The sequence below is a fragment of the Carcharhinus amblyrhynchos genome, chromosome 10 (assembly GCF_965287045.1).
Source record: "Carcharhinus amblyrhynchos chromosome 10, sCarAmb.v2.hapA, whole genome shotgun sequence".
Taxonomy (NCBI): Eukaryota; Metazoa; Chordata; class Chondrichthyes; order Carcharhiniformes; family Carcharhinidae; genus Carcharhinus; species Carcharhinus amblyrhynchos.
This window is the reverse complement of record NC_137333.1, coordinates 718,540-737,787: the sequence shown is the minus strand read 5'-3', so window position 1 is coordinate 737,787 and position 19,248 is coordinate 718,540. Positions and strand designations below refer to the sequence as shown.

Genomic DNA, 19,248 nt, shown 5'->3' with positions numbered 1-19,248 from the left:
ATCAGCATACCTGCGGAACCCGATGTGTTCTTGGATGATGTTGATAGGGCAGCATGCAGGTAAATGTCCCCTGCACCCTGCCGTCCTTGCTGATCTACCTTAGTCCCTCGTACTCCAGAATTCCCTCATTGAGCCCTGCCATCTCCCCCTTTCTCCTGCAAGGGCCTCCCTGACAGATTTTGGATCCCCCAGTTCTTCCTCTTTTGCTCATTTTTCTTTGTCAGATTGCTTCTCTGCGAAGGGCCTGCTGCTGTTTTTCTACGCCACGTAAACTGCACGTTGTTGTGCTGTGATCCCATGCTTTAAGAAGTCTCACAACACCAAGTTAAAGTCCAACTGGTTTATTTGGTAGTAAACGCCAATAGCTTTTGGGGTTTGCCCTTTTGTCAGGTGAGTGGGGGGGGGGTTCCAATTACAAACAGAGCGTTTACCATGCTGTTGCCGTGGAGGTACAGCGACACTTCTACTGGCTGAGGGATGTCATTACAGCGTGAAAAGTTTGCTCAGACAATTCACACTGACTATACAACTTTAAACTGGGAATGATATTAGTTGAGTGCCCCAGCCTAATTACACACCTGCCCCCGGTCTAATTACCCCCACACTCTGTCTACACTTCACCTGAACAACAAGATGAACAAATATTTTGTAAATATATCCTTTAAAAACAAATAATTAAATATTCAAAGAATATTATTTTCCCAAAGATATCTAATTAAATACTGTCCTTACCTTTTTCAATTTGTTTTTGTACAGAAAGTACAACAAATCGCGTTCTTCTTCAGTGCATTGTTTATTGAAAGGCAATGATTCAAGCAGTTCCTTTTCTGCAAAGAAAGTTTGAAATGTGATTCTCACGCGTGCTAAGGCAGCCCCAGGTATCTCTAATCACTGCAACTGGTCATTCTCAGATTCGCTGACTGCTTGGCCATGGGTTTCTCCCAGCTTTGTCCCTTGGCTATTTAACTCAATGTGCTGTTACACTTCAGACAGCAGAGTGAAAGACAGGACACTGGAATCCAGTCTTTATTCACTTCAAAGCTTTTCTTTACAGAGACACACTCTGCAAATGGTATACCTCCAACCACTCCCTCATTTGGCTGTGCATCAGTTACCTCAGAATTTGTTGACACAAAACCTTCTCCAGGATTCAAGCTTCAGCCAGTCTGGAAAAAGTCTAAATTAAACAGGGATGTTTTGGTGAAGTTTCTTTGGGTCAAACACAAGCGTCGATAGCAGGGAGTTGGAGAATTGGCCTGTGGAGTCCCATGGGGATCAGCGGTTGTAGAATCAGTGGCACAGGTTGGAGAATTGACTGTATGAAAGTTTTAGCTCCAGTTCTGACCTTAAGCTCCCATTCAGCAAGAGCAGCATGCAGTGTTGTCAATTTACCACCCATATTTGAGCACAGCTGACCATAGCATCCCTACAGTGCAGGAGACCATTCAGCCCATCAAGTCTGGACTGATTCTTACCCAAGCTTACTCTGTAAACCCCATGTACTTACTCAGCCATTCCCCCGATCTATACACCTTGGGACACTAACGGGCAATGTGGCAATGGCCGATCCACCTAACCTGCACATGTTTGAAGTATGGGAGGAAACCGGAGCAAAACTACGCAAACATGCGATGAATGTGCAAACTGTGCACAGCCATTCACCCAAGGCCAGAACTGAACCCAGGTCCCTGGCGCCGCAAAGCAGCAGCAATAACCTTAGAACACTTGGTCCTTAGAGCATTTAGCCTGTGATAAAAGTGCTCTTTTATGGTTAAATCTTTAATCGGGTTATACGCCTCGAATCCAGTCATTATCCTCATTTTAATTACGCTGGAAGACATGCACCCCAGCCACTAAAGGTCAGCTAACCACCATCCCTCTCCTAGATAGATTGGCCATTCAGCCCCTCAAGCCTGTCTTACCATTAAACTGATAGATCCACTTAAGGAGAAACCAGATAAGAACAAGAAGGAGAAAGGATCAGAAATGTTGGGATTAGTTGAGGTTGGGTGGGAGGAGGTCAGGTGGAGCAGAAACATTCAGCTCTCTTGCCCTCAATGGCTTGTATCTGTGCTTTAAACACTTTTCAATGAAGACCACGGCCAATCCTGATACTATTTTGTCTGAGACGAGAGTAGCAGAGACAATTCTCTGAGTTGCCTGAAGGCATGGAGATAGACAGGCTCTGAGCCTCAACGCACAGAATTTATTACAAATATACGTGAATGAAACTAACTTCCCACTAATTTGATATCTGACCACAGCAAGTTTCAGTGACCGCAGCAAACCGTAGCAAAGCAACAGATGCTCAAACCTTCCTGTGCTGTCAGCATGTGGTGTGACGTCAATAGATCAAATGCTTCGAAGCAGCACACATCAAGCTTCAGTGCTTCTCTGTAGCTGTTCGTGGCTAAGGGTCGGTTATCCATAGCATCATAGATCTTCCCTCGCAAAAGGCAAATAGAGCTCTTGATCTGACAGGAAACATTCCAGGAGGTTAAAATGCAATCGATATTATTCAACAAATAACAAGTTACTGAATGCAGATCAAACCAAATCACTTTCACATCAGCTACTTTACATCATCAACAGCAGAAATTATTTTTAAACTACCATCAGTATCATCACAAGTCAATAAACTAACTGCTTTCCCTTCTCCCAGAAACAGGCCATTCAACCCCTCGAGTCTGTTCAGGTCAATTAGGTCATGGCTGATCTGTACTTCAACTCCATTTTATTATCTTTGCCTCATATTTAAAACCAGTTCTGAAAGCTCCCGTGCCTCCCCCAACACCCACAGCCCTTTAGGGGACAGAATTCCAGATTTATATTACCCATCGAGTGGAAATAGTCTTTCTTGATTTTGCTCCAAAATGGTTTAGCCCTAATTATATCCGCTACCAACAGCGGGCGGGAGTAATGTTTTGCCCATTGGTTTGTACGTGCGTAAATATATCTCCGAAACTAACAAGTGGATTTCAATGGAAATTGGTACAGAGATGGGGTATGATCCAAGGGAAAACTGATTGGCAAAACTAATGTGGACCCAGATATTAAAACTTTCTTTTAACAGATTTGATAACACTGGGAGTTAGGAAGGATTGATTTCTTAAAAAAAGAATGTTGTGGATTGTTAGATGTTGAATGTTGTGGAATATCTCAGCATCTATGGTGCAACTTGCCACATTTACCAAAATGTGAGCAGAGTTTTTAGAGCAGGTTGCTGGGTAAAAATTGGTCTGAACCCTCTTCACGGAGACTCTTAATAAAATTATTTTTTTTTAGCTTTGTGGTTACAGAACATCAACCAGACAGGAAAAAAGACAAGGAAGAACTGTATAATTGTAATACTGTTAACACATCAAGGGGAGATATGTATTTACTGAGTGGCCTCTTCACTTGTTTTTAGACTATGTTCCCTCTCGTTCGCAGTGACTAATTTATTCACTGGGAAACTATTAAGATAATCTCATCGTATCAGATAATTCAAGTCACCAGTTAAATCGCCATGTTATATGTTGGGAACAATTCATGGATGATCAGTACGTTTCAGTCTGGAGCTTACAAAACTCGAAGAATTTTGCATAATTTAACTTGGAAGTCAACGTTATGTTGTAGCTCAGCAAGAATATATTAACTGTCAGAGAACAAACATTCTCCCCACCCTGTATTATTTTCATTAATTATCACTTTAACAAAATAGTGATGAGCAGCGGGGAATCACTGAGCAGGGCAGGAACGCTGGCTGATCTTTCCTCTCATTAATGCAAGACTGCTGAAGCCAGCGACAGCCCCAGGGCTCAGTGCAGCTAATTCTCCACAGAGCAAGGGTTGAATCTGAAAAGCTGAGGGCTCAGTAACATCAGACAAAATCTTGGAACCGTAAGGGGGCTGTGCACCCTATAACCAGGAGGGACAGGAGGTTATAGTCTTCCTATTGAGCAGCAGAGGCTGTGGCAGAACTACGTGACTCACTGCAGCAGGAGACAATCCCCAGTCAATAGAAGCTTCTTTGATCTTGTTCTCAACTTTGGCATTCTTCTCCACGATTATCTTGTTAATTGGTTCTTGCATATCCAAAATGTCAAGGGCTTGCTGATATTCTTTGGCTGCATACTTTTTGTGACAGAAAAATAAAAGGAGAAATAAGATTTCAATGCAGTTTTAGTCATCAAGGGTATTTAATGGGCTATAGGGACACGCTGCTTAGCCTCTCAGTGCCAGAAATAAAAGATGACGCAAGTCCAGCTTCTTCACAATCTCACTTTATTCTCTTTTACAACTCCACATACACACACCAAACAGCCAGTGCCACCTGTAACCCCTTTATATATCCCGGTAAGTGCCATTAAACAATTAACATACAAATTAGGTCTAAAGTGGAAGGTTGCAGTTAACCCATTCCTAACATATGGAATGAGCTATTTAAATTCCACACCGACAAACGGTCCATCTTGTGGGAGAGACATTAAATCCAGATCTCCTGTTCTCTGGACTGTCAAACCCAGATTGATAGCCAAATTCCGCACATATGAGGACGGCCTCATATCACACTATCTGTAACCCCCACGACATGCCTGAACTTGCAAAATCTCACTAACTGTCCTGTCTGGAGACAATACACATCTCTTTAACCTGCGTTTAATGCTCTCTCCACACACATTGTCTGCATCTTTAAGATTTGATTAGCTGTAAAGATTTGCATTCCAATCATTATTCTGTAAATTGGGTTTGTGTCTTTATATGCCCCGTTTGTGAACAGAACTCCCATTTACCTGATGAAGGAGCAGCGCACCGAAAGCTATTGGCGTTTGCTACCAAATAAACCTGCTGGACTTTAACCTGGTGTTGAGAGACTTCTTACCATGTTTAACCCAGTCCAATGCTGGCATCTCCACAACACTCAACCCCACAACCAATGGCCAACATTTCTTTAATTAAATACTCAAATATCCTGCCTGCAATTTAGTCAGCTGGTGCTTTAATTACTGAACATTTGCACAAAAGGGAATTATTAATCCGTTGCCAAAATGTAAACAGGGGCACAGGTAACATACCATTTTACATAAAAGCATCTTCCGTGTCAGGAGTAACTTGACTGCTTTATTGCCTGGGTAAGATGTTCTTTCGGGGAGTCAGTGCAGACTCAATGGGCCGAATGGCCTCCGTCTGCACTACAGGGATTCTACAGTTTATGAACTTACTTCAGCAAGATTCCAAATCAAACACTTGTTTCACAGCGAGATAAATATCATGTATAAATCAGAACAAGAACACAAAATAGAAAGATGTAAGGATCAATAATAAAGCAGTCCTCACGTTCTGTTAGCAACAATTAAAAAAAAGTTAAAATTTATTTTACTTACATGACACTGGGCAGCAAAGTACCGACAGGCTCCATAGATCTGTGGGCAGGGGGTAAAAACAACAGATATTTAAATCTCAAAGTTGCAGAATATTCTGATGGTTATTAAACTGTCTAGTGAAAAGGCAGCAAGTTCATTATAATAACCTAATAGAGGTCTTTAAAAATTATGAAGTAGTTTGGTGAAATAAATACAAGAGATTATCTTTCCATTTGTGGGAGTCAAGAACTAGGAGGCTATAAATATCAGATAGTCACTAGTAATCCAGAGAATTCAGGAGAAGCTTTACCTGGAGAATGTTGAGAACATGAAACTTGATATCATAGGCTGAAGTGAATTGTGTAGATATACTGAAGAGGAAGCTGAATAAATGTATTTGGGAAAAAATAATAGAAGGATGCACTGATAGAATGAGATTGTGTGAAGAGACCCACGCAAAGCATTAGACCATAAGATGTAGAGCAGAAGTAGGCCATTCAGCCCATCAAATTTGCTCCACCATTCAATGAGATCGTGACTGATCTGATTATCCTCAACTCCACTTTCCACCTTATCTCCATAACCCTCGGTTCCCTTACTGATTAAAAGTCCATCTATCTTGAACATGATTAACAACCTTGCCTCTACAGCCCTCTGCGGTAAAGTATTCCACTGGCTCACTAATCTTTAAGAGAAGAAATTCCTCCTCCTCTCTCTGTTAAATGACTGACCCCTCACTCTGAGATTATGCCCTCTGGTCCAAGACTCCCCCCCCGACAAGGGAAAACATCCTCTCAGTTTCAACCCTGTCAAGCTCCCTGAGAATCCGATATGTGTCTCATTCTTTTAAACTCCAATGAGGACAGGCCCAACCTACTCAACGTCTCCTCATAAGAAAATCTCTCCACACCCAGGATCAACCTAGTGAATCTTCTCTGGACTGCCTCCAATGCCAGTCCATCTTTGTTTAGATAAGGGGACCCAAACTGTTCTCTAATATGAAGAGGTCTGTCTCTATGCAGTAAATTTGATCTTATTCCTTTAAAGTACATGCAGACACAGCAAAAGGAGCAAGATTTACAGAAAGCAAGTGAACTGTTGCACGATCTGAAGTTACCTGAATAATTATAAGTATTGCAAGATTTACAGCTCGGGAGTCACAGACTATCCAAAATTTGGCATTTCTGCCATGACTCTCATCAGTCTTTCCAGGTGCACCATAGAAAGCATTCTTTCTGGTTATATCACAGCTTGTTATGGTTCCTGCTCTGCCCAAGACCGCAAGGAACTACAAAGAGTCGCGAATTTGGCCCAATCCGTTACGCAAAGCAACCTCCTAACCATTGACTCTGTCTTCACTACCTGCTGCCTCGGCAAAGCAGCCAGCATAATTAAGGACCCCATGTACCCCGGACATTCTCTCTTCCACCTTCTTCTATCAGGAAAAAGATACAAAAGTCTGAGCTCAGCTTCTCCCTTGCTGGCATCAGATTTTTGAATGGGCCTACCTCACATTAAGTTGATCTTTATCTACACCTCGCTATGACTGTAACACTACATTCTGCATCCTCTCCTTTCCTTCTCTTTCTCTATGAGCAGTATGCTTTGTATAGCATGCAAGAAACAATACTTTTCACTCCATACTAATAGATGTGACAGTAACAAATCAAATCAAATAGGTGTCAAGAATTTGTAAGTGATTTTAAGGCAGTTAATTAAGAAGCAGCAGTTTTGATGGATGCGATACACAATATAAATAAGCTGAAATGGCATATGACTCTGAACGACCTGTAACAGGTGAGAATGAGTAATTGGTTGTGATGATGGAAGCAGGAGTTGGCTGATCACCAGGTTGCTGGGGACAGTCTCCGCAGGTTTATTGATCCCAGATCAGATAAACAAATGGGTGAAGCTGATTTCCATCAGTGCAAGTGGCAGAATCTGCTGTCCTGAGTCTTCTTCAGCTAGCCATAGTGTTGAAGCCAGCACAGGTCATTTCAAAAAGTTCTCCTCTGTCTGAAGTCTTCTTGGGCTAACCAAGATGTTCAGCTGGAGCCAGCATTGATCCACTTCAAGAAGCTCGCTTCTGTCTAAAGAGATTTTTCCTTCTTGAGAGTCAGTCTAAATATCTTATTTCTGGGAAGCTTATGGCAATCATTTATTTATTCAATTGTCTATCAGAAAGGAACAGGTATTCAAGGTGCTTTGTCTGTTTGTTATTTAAAGATGTATACAAATTATCTTTTCTTTCAAGACTTTGTTTTTAATAGTTATTCATTATTTTCTTCCTTTTTCCGTTAGAAGCTCACAATGTCTAACTGAAGCTCATCACTAGCTAGGATGCTCTGCTTAGCATTCAGACAGTAATTTCCCTACGGATCACAAAGCCACTGTTTCAGAGTCTGTGCTAAAGAGACAGGTCCTGGCCAAGGTATTGACCTTCACTGCATAGTGTTTATCAGCCAGGAAGCTGCGACAGAACCTATTTTCAAAGGGAGAGAGCTAATCCTAGAATATTCAGTTAACTTCTTTAGGATTTTCTGAAGTTATTTTACAGAAATTTCTTACAGCATGGACAGTGGGAAAGAAATCTTACCTTATCAAGTTTGCGAGATCGAATAGCATGGGCCGCCCTGTGATACTGGGCTGTGAGGTAAAGACACTGGGACAGCCAGTAGATATCCTGGGGCTCCTCTACAACACAAAACAAAATCACAACATTTAATATATCAACAATTAGGCACCAAAAAGCAGGCTGTCTTACAGGCAGGGCCACTGCACAACAAGCAATTCCTTTGTGAATTCAGTGTGCCTAGTAGCGGTTTCATGAAGGAAGTGCAGGTTGCAGAATGATCACTATGGCGGCACAGTGTTTAGCATTGCTGCCTCAGCACCAGGGACCCAGGTTCAATTCTAGCCTTGGATCACTTCTGTCTGTGCAGAGTCTGCACTTTCTCCCTGTGTCTGCGTGGGTTTCCTCCGGGTGCTCCAGTTTCCTCTCTCAGCCCAAATTTGTGGAACTCACTGCCCCAAATGCAGTGGAGCCAGAATCATTCAACAGATTCAAAAAAAAGAGATACTTATGTTACTGATGAAATATGGGATAAAGAGTGATGGGGAGCAGACAGGAAAGTGGAGTTAAGGCCAGGATAAAATCAGCCATGACGATGTTAAATGGCGGAGCGGGTTCAAAGGGCTGAATCACCCACTCCAATTCCTAATTCCTATGTTCCAAAGATGTGCAAATTAGGTTGAATGGCCATGCTAAATTGCCCCTTAGTATCCCAAGATGTATAAGGAATATGGGTTAGGGGAATTAGTGGGGTAAATATTTGGAATTATGAGGATAGGGCATTGGCAAGAGGCTCTGTCGGAGAGTAGGTACAGACTTGAGGGGCCAAATGGCCTCCTCCTGAACCGTAGGGATTCTGTGCTTGTGTTGCAGCCTGATCCCAAAACACAGCTCCTCAACTACTGGAACATTTTGTCAAAATTATTGAATTTTTGATATTAAAAATGGCTCTTAGTTATATTGTACTGAGATCCTCTGAAGAATTCTGATTAATTCCAGAATCCATGCCAGTTTGAATTGATTTCTTTGGGGTTAGTATAATTGATTAAATTCTCTCAATGCCCAGTGAGTCAATCCTTTTGTTGCCCAGCTTCATTCCTTCTTCCCATTTGTAATCAAACAAAAAGGCCTAAACTTGCACTTGTGCATTACTTTTCACGATTGAACATCTCTGAAGTGTCTTACAGCCAATGAAGCAGTGTCGTCACTGTAGTAAATTAGGAATCCATAGCATCACCAAAAAGTTACAGCACAGGAGGCGGCTATTTGGCCCATCTTGCCCATACCAGCCCGAGGATACCCTGATGCTCTTTTTAATCCCACCATCCTGCACCTGGCCCACAGCCCTGTGGCTTACAGCACTTAAGGTGCAGGTCCAAATACTTTTTAGTGGCAGTCAATTTGCTCACATCATACTGACGTAAACATAGGTGATTATATTTTATTTTTACTGAGATAAACAGAGTGAGGGATAAGTCTTTTCCAAAATAGTTCTGAGAGATATATTACATCGACCCGAGACAGACACGGGTTTAACAATGGTTTAACAATTCATTTGAATACTAGCACCTCCAACAGTGCAGCACTCCCTCAGTGTCAGAGTTGACTTTTATAGTAAAGACGTGGGATGGAACTGAGGTGTGCTTGGACCTCTTATTCTATTAGACAATAGGTACCTCTGTGACTCAGTTGGTGGCACTCTGGAAGAGTTTGACATGGTAAACACAGATGTTTCCCCTAGTCAGGGAATCTAAAATATTGAGGCCAAGTCTCAGAGTACTCTCAGTCCCCAGAATTGAGATAAGGAGAAATGTCTTCACACAGAAGGTTGTGAATCTTTGGAATTCTCTATGCCAGAGGGTTGTGGAAGCTCAGTCATTATTGATCTTGTCACTTGAGTCTGGTGTGCAGCTCTGGTCACCTCATTACAGAAGTTTAAATTTTAAAGTTTATTTATTTGTGTCATGAGTGGCTTACATTAACACTGCAATGAAATTACTTTGAAAATCCCCTAATCACCACACTGCAGCACCTGTTTGGGTGCACTGAGGGAGAATTTAGCATGCCCAATGCACCCTAACCAACATGTCTCTTGGACTGTGGGGGGAAATTGGAGCACCCGGAGGAAGCTCATGCAGACACGGGGACAATATGCAGACTCCGCACAGACAGCTGGGAATTGAACCTGGGTCCCTTGCACTGTGAGGCGCCAGTGCTAACCACTGTGCCACCATGCTGCCTCAAGGGTATAATTACATTAGACAGGATACGGAGAAGACTGATATGGAAGTTTCCAGGGCTCTAGAGCAGCACAGTGGTTAGCACTGCTGCCTCACAGTGCCAGGGATCCAGATTCAATTCCGGCCTTGGGTCACTGCTTGTATGGAATCTGCACGTTCTCCCCATCTCTGCGTGGGTTTCCTCTGGGTGCTCTGGTTTCCTTGCATAGTCCAAAAATGTGCAGGTAAGGCTGATTGGTTGTGGAAAATTGCCTCTTAGTGTCAAGGGGATTAGGAGAGTAAATATATAGGGTTATGGGGATACAGCCTGGATGGGATTGTTGTTGGTGCAGATTCGATGGGCCAAATGGTCTCATTGTAGGTTTTATGATCGGAAAGATTGGATAGGCTGGCGTTGTTCTCCTTAGAACAGAGGAGGCCGAGGGGAGACTGATTGAGATGTACAACACTGAGGGGCTTGTATAGAGTGAATGGGAAGGAACTGATTACTACAGCAGACAGTTAGTGACTAAGAGACATAAATTTAACGTGATTGATAGAAAGATTAGATGGGGAGATGAGGACATTTTATTCTTCACCCAAGGGGTACTGGGGTCTGGAACTCTCTGCTTGTAAGGATGGTAGGGGCAGAAACCCTCACCTCATTGAAAAGTTGGTCACATCAAGTTCATTAATCTTTAAAGCTTGTTTGAAACCGAAAATAATAAAAGTGAGCTCACCGTGTGAGAGTGAAGCAACTTTGTCTGCCCAGAACAGAGCACTCTGATACTGTTGCTGTAAGGAAACAAAACAAAGAGCTTCATTACCCTACTCATTGAGAGAACTGAGTCAGTGTCCAAAACAAAGTTTATTTATTGTCACATTAACACTGCAACGAAGTTACTGCGAAATTCCCCTAGTCGTCACACTCCAGCGCCTGTTTGGGTCAATGCACCCTAACCAGCATGTCTTCCAGACTGCACGAGGAAGCCGGAGCACCCAAAGGAAACCCACGCAGACATGTGGAGAACATGCAGACTCCACACAGACAGCGACCCAAGCTGGGAATCGAACTCTGGTGCTGCGAGGCAGCAGTGCTAACCCACTGTGCCACTGTCCAAGCAACATGGCTCAAAGGGTGAACCTCCACCTGGGTGGAATTGTGGTTGCGAGACCCACCAAACAGAATGGAGCACAATGTCCAGTCTGGATCCACTGTCAGAGGGTCAGTGCTGAGGGAGTGCCGCACTGTCAGAGGGTCAGTGCTGAGGGAGCGCCGCACTGTCAGAGGGTCAGTGCTGAGGGAGTGCCGCACTGTCAGAGGGTCAGTGCTGAGGGAGTGCCGCACTGTCAGAGGGTCAGTGCTGAGGGAGTGCCGCACTGTCAGAGGGTCAGTGCTGAGGGAGCGCCGCACTGTCAGAGGGTCAGTGCTGAGGGAGTGCCGCACTGTCAGAGGGTCAGTGCTGAGGGAGTGCCGCACTGTCAGAGGGTCGGTGCTGAGGGAGTGCCGCACTGTCAGAGGGTCGGTACTGTACCTGGTCCAGGTAGTGTCGGACCCGCCGCCGCAGCCGCTCCCGGTCCGGTTTCTGTTTCTGACTCATTCCCGCCGCCGCTCCGCGCCCGCGCCGCCACTTCCGGTCCCCGTCCGTCCGGCTGCCAAATCCTTCCCCCGGCACCCGCAGCCCCGGACAAAGCGGCCCCCCGAGCACTGCTCACACAGCAGCTCAGCTGCCTGAGTCCCAGCCACAGAATCTACCCCAGCATTCCCAAATATCAAATCAAACTAACTTATAACTCAAATAAATGCTGGAAATCACTCAGCAGCATCTTTGACCAGAGGCTGATCCCAGCAAATCATAAGTATTATCACAGTATTTTGCCTTAAATCACAATTGCTGCTGTTGATTTTATTCATTCATGGGATGTGGGTGTCTTGGCTGGACCAGCATTTATTGCCCATTCCTAGTTGCCCCTTGAGAACGTGATGGTGAGCTGCCTTCTTGAACCACTGCAGTCCTGACCAGGTACACCCAGAGTGCTGTTAGGGAGGGAGTTCCGACAGTGAAGGAATAGTGATATACTTAGTAAAGAGAACTTTGCAGGTTCCTGAGTGTTTCACATCAATGGAGATTGATCTGGTTAAATCCAGAATTTAGCAAATTTGTGGGCTATCACAGTGGCTAGCACTGTTGCCTCAGTGCCTGGGACCCAGGTTCAATTTCAGCCTTGGGTCACTGTCTGAGGGGGGGGGGGGCTGCACATTCTCCCCATATCTGTGTGGGTTTCCCCCAGGTGCTCCAGCTTCCTCCTGCAGTCCAAAGATGTGCTGATTGGAGGTTTGGCTATGCTGAGTTGCCCATTAGTGTTCCAAGATGTGGAGGTTAGGGGGATTAGTGGGGAACTTATGTGGAGTTACAGGGATAGGGATTAGGTGGGTTGCTCTGTTGGAGATTTGGTTCAGACTCAATGGTCAAACAGTCGCCTTCTGCACTGAAGGGGTTCTATGTAATCTTCTGAGGGGTTGCAAATGTGAGGTTATCCGCTTTGGTAGAAGTAATAGTTGGAGGGAGTATTTTTTAAAAGGTGAAAAGCTGCAGCATGCTACATTGCAGAGGGACCTGGGAGTCCTTGTGCACAAATCACAAAAACCCAGTCTGCAGGTGATCAAGAAGGCGAATGGGATGCTGGCCTTTATAGCAAGGGGGATAGAATATAAAAGCAGGGAGGTCTTGCTGCAACCGTACAGGGTACTGGTGAGGCTGCAACTGGAGTACTGTGTGCAGTTTTGGTCACCGCACTTGCGAAAGGATATATTGGCCTTGGAGGGAGTGCAGAGGAGGTTCACTAGGCTGATACCAGAGATGAGGGAGTTAGCCTATAAGGTGAGATTGAATAGACTGGGTCTGTACTCATTGGAGTTTAGAAGGCTGAGGGGGGAATCTTATAGAGACATATAAGATAATGAAGGGGATGGATAGGGTAGAGGTAGAGAGATTCTTCCCACTTAGAAAGGACAGCAGAACTAGAGGGCACAGCCTCAAAATAAAGGCAGGGGGCAGTTTGGATCAGAGTTGAGGAGGAACTTCTTCACTCAAAGGGTGGTGAATCTCTGGAATTCTCTGCCCGTTGAAGTGGTGGAGGCTACCTCACTAAATATATGAAGTTACAGGTAGATAGGTTTCTGATGGACAGGGGAATTAAGGGTTATGGGGTGAAAGCAGGAAAGTGGAACTGATCCACTTCAGATCAGCCATGATCTTATTGAATGGCAGGGCAGGCTCGAAGGGCTAGATGGTCTACTCCTATTTATGTAATTCTATGAGATTGATCTCAATCCCTCCTTTAATAACTGGAGATTGTGGTTGGAGGAGTTCCCTCATATCCACACCATCACAAAGAGAAGCAAATTCCTTCTCTACAACATTGTTGCTCTCTGTCCCTATCTCAGTTCTTGTGCTGCTGAAACTCTCATCCATGTCTTTGTTTGCCCTGGACATATATTCCAACTCATTCCCAGCTGGCCTCCTTCCTTCCATTGAGGTCAACCAAAACACCGTTTCCTGTGCCTTAACTCACAGCAAGACTGCTTCCCCCATTGCCTCTGTTCTCAGGGACCTCCAATGTCTCCCATTTTAATAAATGTCTTGATTTTGAAGTTCTCATTCTTGTTTTCAAATCCCCTCTGTGGCTTTATCCTCCCAATCTCCGTAATGCCCTCCAGTCCTGCAATTCTTGAGATATCTGCACTCCTTCATTCCTGGTTTTTTTGAACATCCCCAATTTAATTGCATTTTTAATTATCTGGGACCTTGGCTCTGAAATCTCCCCCAACTCTGAGCCCTCACTTTCCTCCATTAAAGCTCTCCTTAGAAACCTACCTCATTGGCCAAGCTTTTAGTCATCAGACCTAAATTCTCCTCCTGTGGCCCAGTATCACACTTTATGTGGTGCCTGACCCCTTTAAAGGCCAATCTTCTGAGGGGGAGAGGTTAAATGTTCTGGCTGACCAATTGGGAACCAAGTTGGGGCTTCACTCTAACCTGTCCGGGCTTGTCCCAGCAGCTGGATCCTGGAGGCTTGACTAGAAACGATTAACCTTCATCACCCTGCAAATAGTTGTTGTTCATGAATAAATGTTTATAGTTTGTTCTTAACTGATGGAGCCAATTTATGACACCTTGTTTTATAATTTGCTTGTGAAGCAGTTTGGGATATAAATTGTTGTTGTTCCATTTGGGCCGAATGTCATGTTTCTGGGGTATAAATTCTATATCGATTGCATGGATTTATAGATGACCAGGGTTTAGTTGACTTGATTACTACATTTAATTAGTGGCTGTTGAATGACTACAACATCTAATTAATGTTTGCCACTTTTAATAAGGGAGGTCTCGTGGCACGGTGGGTTAACATTCCTGTCTCTGAGCCAGAAGCTCCGAGTTCGAGTCCCAACCCAGGACTTGACAGCCAAGGAAGGTGTGTTCATAACACGGCCAAAAAACAGGTTGAGTGTAAATCCTTCCAAGCACACCAACAGCTGGCAGTAAGAGTGGGAGAGACTCCTGGTCGGTCACACTTGACGTGGAGTGACGCCCCCCCCGAGCTATAAGCCTCTGGTGACAGACAAGCGACCTGTTCCGGAAAAACTTCACTGTGGAAAGTCCGCCTTTCATTACTCTGGCTCAGGCCGATCTGTGGGTAATATTCCCCCATCACAGTCAGAATGAGATGATTATGGGCTGACTTCAGCATCCAATACCAACACAACACCATGACACTGCACTGAGACAAGTGCTAGTGTTTCAGATTGAAGCCAGGCTCCCTGTGCTCTCTCAGGATCCCGTGGCCTTATTAAAGGAAGGCAGGTGACTTCTCCCAGGAGGGTCTGGGCCAGTATTTATCCTTTAATTAACACAGATTATCTGATCATTATCTCAGAGCTGTTTGTGGGATCTTGCTGTGTGCTAATTGGCTGCTCTGTGCACTTCCTACATTACCATGGTGACCGCAGTTCACAAAGTCCTTCATTGGCTGGACAGCACTTTGGAACATCCTGAGTCTGTTCACGGCACTATATAAATGCAAGTTTCTCTTTTGCTCGCAGTGAGCGACTGCCATTCCCAGTTGGTAATGTGGGACTTGGGCCTTGGAGCAGGCTCCAGCCCCAAGCCTAGAGGACAGGGGAAAGTGATATTAGATTGGCTCACAGTATGAGCCTGCTGAGGCTTGGGAAATCAGCCATCGCATGGCAAATAGATGCCCCACAGCAAAATATTGTTCATTCAGTGCTGACTGAACCCACCTGCCCTAGGAACCTGACTGCCCACACTGACTGCCCGCACTGACCGCCCATGCTGGCGAGGTCACAGCCTCTCAAAAATAACAAGAAAGAGAGAACTTGCATGGCAAAAGCACCCTTCCCATCCTCAGTACCTCTGAGTGTCCTGATGAGCTACTTACGCACTGCACAGTGGCACAGTGGTTAGCACTGCTGCCTCACAGCACCAGGGACCTGGGTTTGATTCCCAGCCTCAGGTCACTATCTGTACAGAGTCTGCATGTTCTCCCCATGTCTGTGTGGGTTTCCTCTCAGTGCTCTGGTTCCTCCCATGTGCTGGTTAGGTGGATTGGCCATGCTAACCTCTCCCTCAGTGTACCTAAACAGGCACTGGAGCGTGGTAACCAGGGGATTTTCACAGTAACTTCATTGCAGTATTAGTGCCAGCCTTACTTGTGACACCAATAAATAAATTTAAACTTACTTCTGAAGTGCAGCAACTGTTATAAGAAACCTGCAGCTGATTTGCACACAGCAAGATCCCACAAACAACAACACAATAAATAACAAAATCATCCGTATTTTCAGTGAAATTTATTAAGGGACAAACATTGTCCAAGACACGGGAAGGATCTCTCCTGTTGTTCATGAGCAGTGCAGTGGGGTCTTTCACACGTATCAGGCAAAGCAAGCAATCCACAGCCTAACATCCCATCTAAAAGCAGCACCTCTGACAGTGCAGCGTCCCCTCAGTAATGCACTAGAATGTTAGACAAGCGGATCGCTCAGTGTGGGGTCAGCATGACGCCACCACCAAACACATCACTCCCTCTGTCAGCATTCCACAGAGACTGTTCCCTCCGGGATAACCTAGTCCACTCCTCCACTCTACCCAACACCTCTCCCCTCCCCCATGGCACCTTTCTATGCAATCGCAGAAGGTGTAACACCTGTCCCTTTACCTCTTCCCGTGCTCACTATCCAAGGTCCAAAACATTCATTCCAGGTTAAGCAGCGTTTCACTTGTGCCTCTTTCAATTTGGTCGATTGCGTTCACCGCTCCCAATGTGGTCTCCTCTATATCGGAGAGACCAAGTGTAGACTGGGTGATCACTTTGCTGAGCACCTTTGGTCTGTCTGTGTAAAATCAGGACCCTGACCTTCTGTTTGCTGCAATTTTAACACACCATCCTGTTCCCATGTCCACATGTCTGTCCCTGACCTGCCGCGATGTTCCAGTGAAGCTCAACGCAAAACAGCATCTCACCTTCCGGCTCGGCCTCCCGGTCTCAACATCAACTTCAACAACTTCAGATGATTTGCTCTACCCCCCACCCCCCCCCCAACCACTTTGTTTTCACTTTATTTTATTTAATTTCTTGTTGTTCTCTAACTTTTAGTCTCTCTTCATTTTTCATCCCCCCCCCGAGTCTTTCCCCCGACTTCATTCCCCTTCCCTTACCTTTTCTCCCCCGCTTCCCCTTTTCTACATTCTACCTCCGTCCCATCGCCCCTTCCCCCAACATCTCCGTCTGTCACCGCTTACAGCTTCTCTGCTATTTGGCCTTTATTCTCCCTACGGACAGCCATTAGCAGCCTTTCCCCTGGTTCCTGTAGCTATGACTCATCTTCTGTTCCCTCCCCCTGTAGTATAAATATCTCCCAAAGCCTTTTAGCTTTGGCAAAGGTCCATCTGGACTCGAAACGTCAGCTCTTTTCCCTGGCAGATGCTGGTGGACCTTCTGAGATTTTCCAGCATTTTCTCTTTTGGGCCACTCAGTGATTGGGGCAAGGCTGTATTTCCTCCTGTACTACCACATTCCCGCAGAGGATGGTGCTGTCAGCCAAAGGACAAAGTGCCAGCCCGATGCTGCAGGAAGCTGTGTGTGATGTTAAACTGCTCCTCAATTCCTGGCTGCTGTTCTGCTGCTCCTTCCCTGAACTTGTGGGGGGGTTGGTGGAAGGGCAGGGTGTAGATCAGGAGACCAGGGCTGCTCCTGGGCCTGGTAAGGCAGCCATTAACCAACTGATGCACTGGGAGGGCAGTCAAGGCTGTGACCTAACTGCCCACCTCGTCTGTGCCCGGGGTCCCTGGGGAGGGAGCACACTGTGTCTCCTGGCACAGTGAGGTGGGGTGGGGGGGTGCGGGTGGGGAGGGGGGGGAGCACACTGTGTCCCCCCTGCACACTGAGGTGGGGGGGGGAGAGAGAGGGGGTGCGGGTGGGGTGGGGAGGGAGCACACTGTGTCTCCTGGCACAGTGAGGTGGGGTGGGGGGGGGGGAGGGGGTGCGGGTGGGGAGGGGAGGGAGCACACTGTGTCCCCCCTGCACACTGAGGTGGGGGGGGAGAGGGGGTGCGGGTGGGGAGGGGAGGGAGCACACTGTGTCTCCTGGCACAGTGAGGTGGGGGGGGAGAGGGTGCGGGTGGGGGGCCTGGAGTACCTCTTCAGCCCCAGGAATTGACATCCAATTTGATTGGCTGAGGTTCCTTTTAAAGTTTATTAATGGTGCCCCTTTCACTCTCCCATTTATTCCCTTTCCACTCTTGTTAACTAATTCCCCCTCAGGACTGTCCCTCTGGAACTTTAACTCCCTTCATCAAAGCTCATCAGCTGCTGCAACCTTCACCCATGTCTTTTATTAGCTTGGGGCTTGACCATTCCACCAGACCCCTCGCCAGCCTCATTAGAGTCACTACAGTGCAGAAAGAGGCCATTCAGCCCATCCAGTCTGCACTGTCAACAATTGCACCCAGGCCCTATCCCCAAATCATCAAGTATTTTACCCACTAATCCCTCAACACTAAGAGGCAAATTAGCATGGCCAATCAACCTAATCCGCACATCTTTGGACCGTGGGAGGAAACCAGAGCACCCGGAGGAAACCCACGCAGACCCGGGGAGAATGTGCAGACTCCGCACAGGCAGTGACCCGAGGCTGGAATTGAACCCTGGACCCTGGCACTGTGACAGTTAACTCACTGCTGTTACTCTTATAAACCTGAGCTCAATTAAACTGTCATCCCAATCCTAACTCGCACAAGTCCCATTCATCTCCTGCTTTCTGCTTCCCATCAGTTAGAAATACTTTACACTCAGGATGCTGGAGTTTGATGCAGTCTATTTCTTGCTGTTCTCCATGTGGCTGAGAGACTGACACATTATCACTTGGCACATTACTGCAGCGCGACAGTGAAGGTTCACAAAGCAAATAGTTCCCAACTCTTTATGAATAATGTACTGATATGGCACCCACCATCCCTGTGATCAGAACAAAGATCAGGAGTCATCTATTGAATATAAAAGTAGGGAGGTCTTGCTGCAGCTGTATAGGGCATTGGTGAGGCCGCAGCTGGAGTACTGTGTGCAGTTTTGGGCGCCGCACCTGCGCAAGGATATTTTGGCCTTGGAGGGAGTGCAGAGGAGGTTTACTAGGCTGATACCGGAGTTGAGGGGGTTGAGCTATGAGGAGAGGTTGAATAAACTAGGCTTGTACTCGTTAGAGTTTAGAAGAATGAGGGGAGATCTCATTGAGACGTATAAGATGATGAATGGGATGGATAGGATAGAGGTGGAAAGACTCTTCCCGCTCAAAAAAGACAGTAGGACTAGGGGGCACAGCCTCAAGATAAAGGGGGGGAGGTTCAGAACGGAGTTGAGGAGGAACTTCTTCACTCAAAGGGTGGTGAATCTCTGGAATTCTCTGCCCGTTGAAGTGGTGGAGGCTGCCTCGCTAAATATTTTTAAGAAGCGGGTTGATGGGTTTTTGATAAGAGAGGGGATTAAGGGTTATGGGGAGAGGGCGGGAAAGTGGAACTGAGCCACGACAGATCAGC

General features: G+C 45.9%; 1 protein-coding gene across 1 annotated transcript in view; it reads right to left on the bottom strand.

Moving 5' to 3' along the window:
* cdc16 (cell division cycle 16 homolog (S. cerevisiae)) overlaps positions 1-11,778 on the bottom strand; it is a 46,880-nt gene extending 35,102 nt beyond the window's left edge. Inside the window, exons 1-7 of the mRNA XM_080198041.1 lie at positions 11,672-11,778; positions 10,877-10,931; positions 7,942-8,039; positions 5,367-5,405; positions 3,976-4,116; positions 2,315-2,474; positions 733-827 (exon numbers count right to left, since the gene is read on the bottom strand). Of these exons, the coding sequence (XP_080054167.1) occupies positions 733-827; positions 2,315-2,474; positions 3,976-4,116; positions 5,367-5,405; positions 7,942-8,039; positions 10,877-10,931; positions 11,672-11,737 (654 nt within the window). The 5' untranslated portion in view covers positions 11,738-11,778. The remainder of the gene's footprint in view (positions 1-732; positions 828-2,314; positions 2,475-3,975; positions 4,117-5,366; positions 5,406-7,941; positions 8,040-10,876; positions 10,932-11,671) is intronic.
* Positions 11,779-19,248: the final 7,470 nt, after the last annotated feature.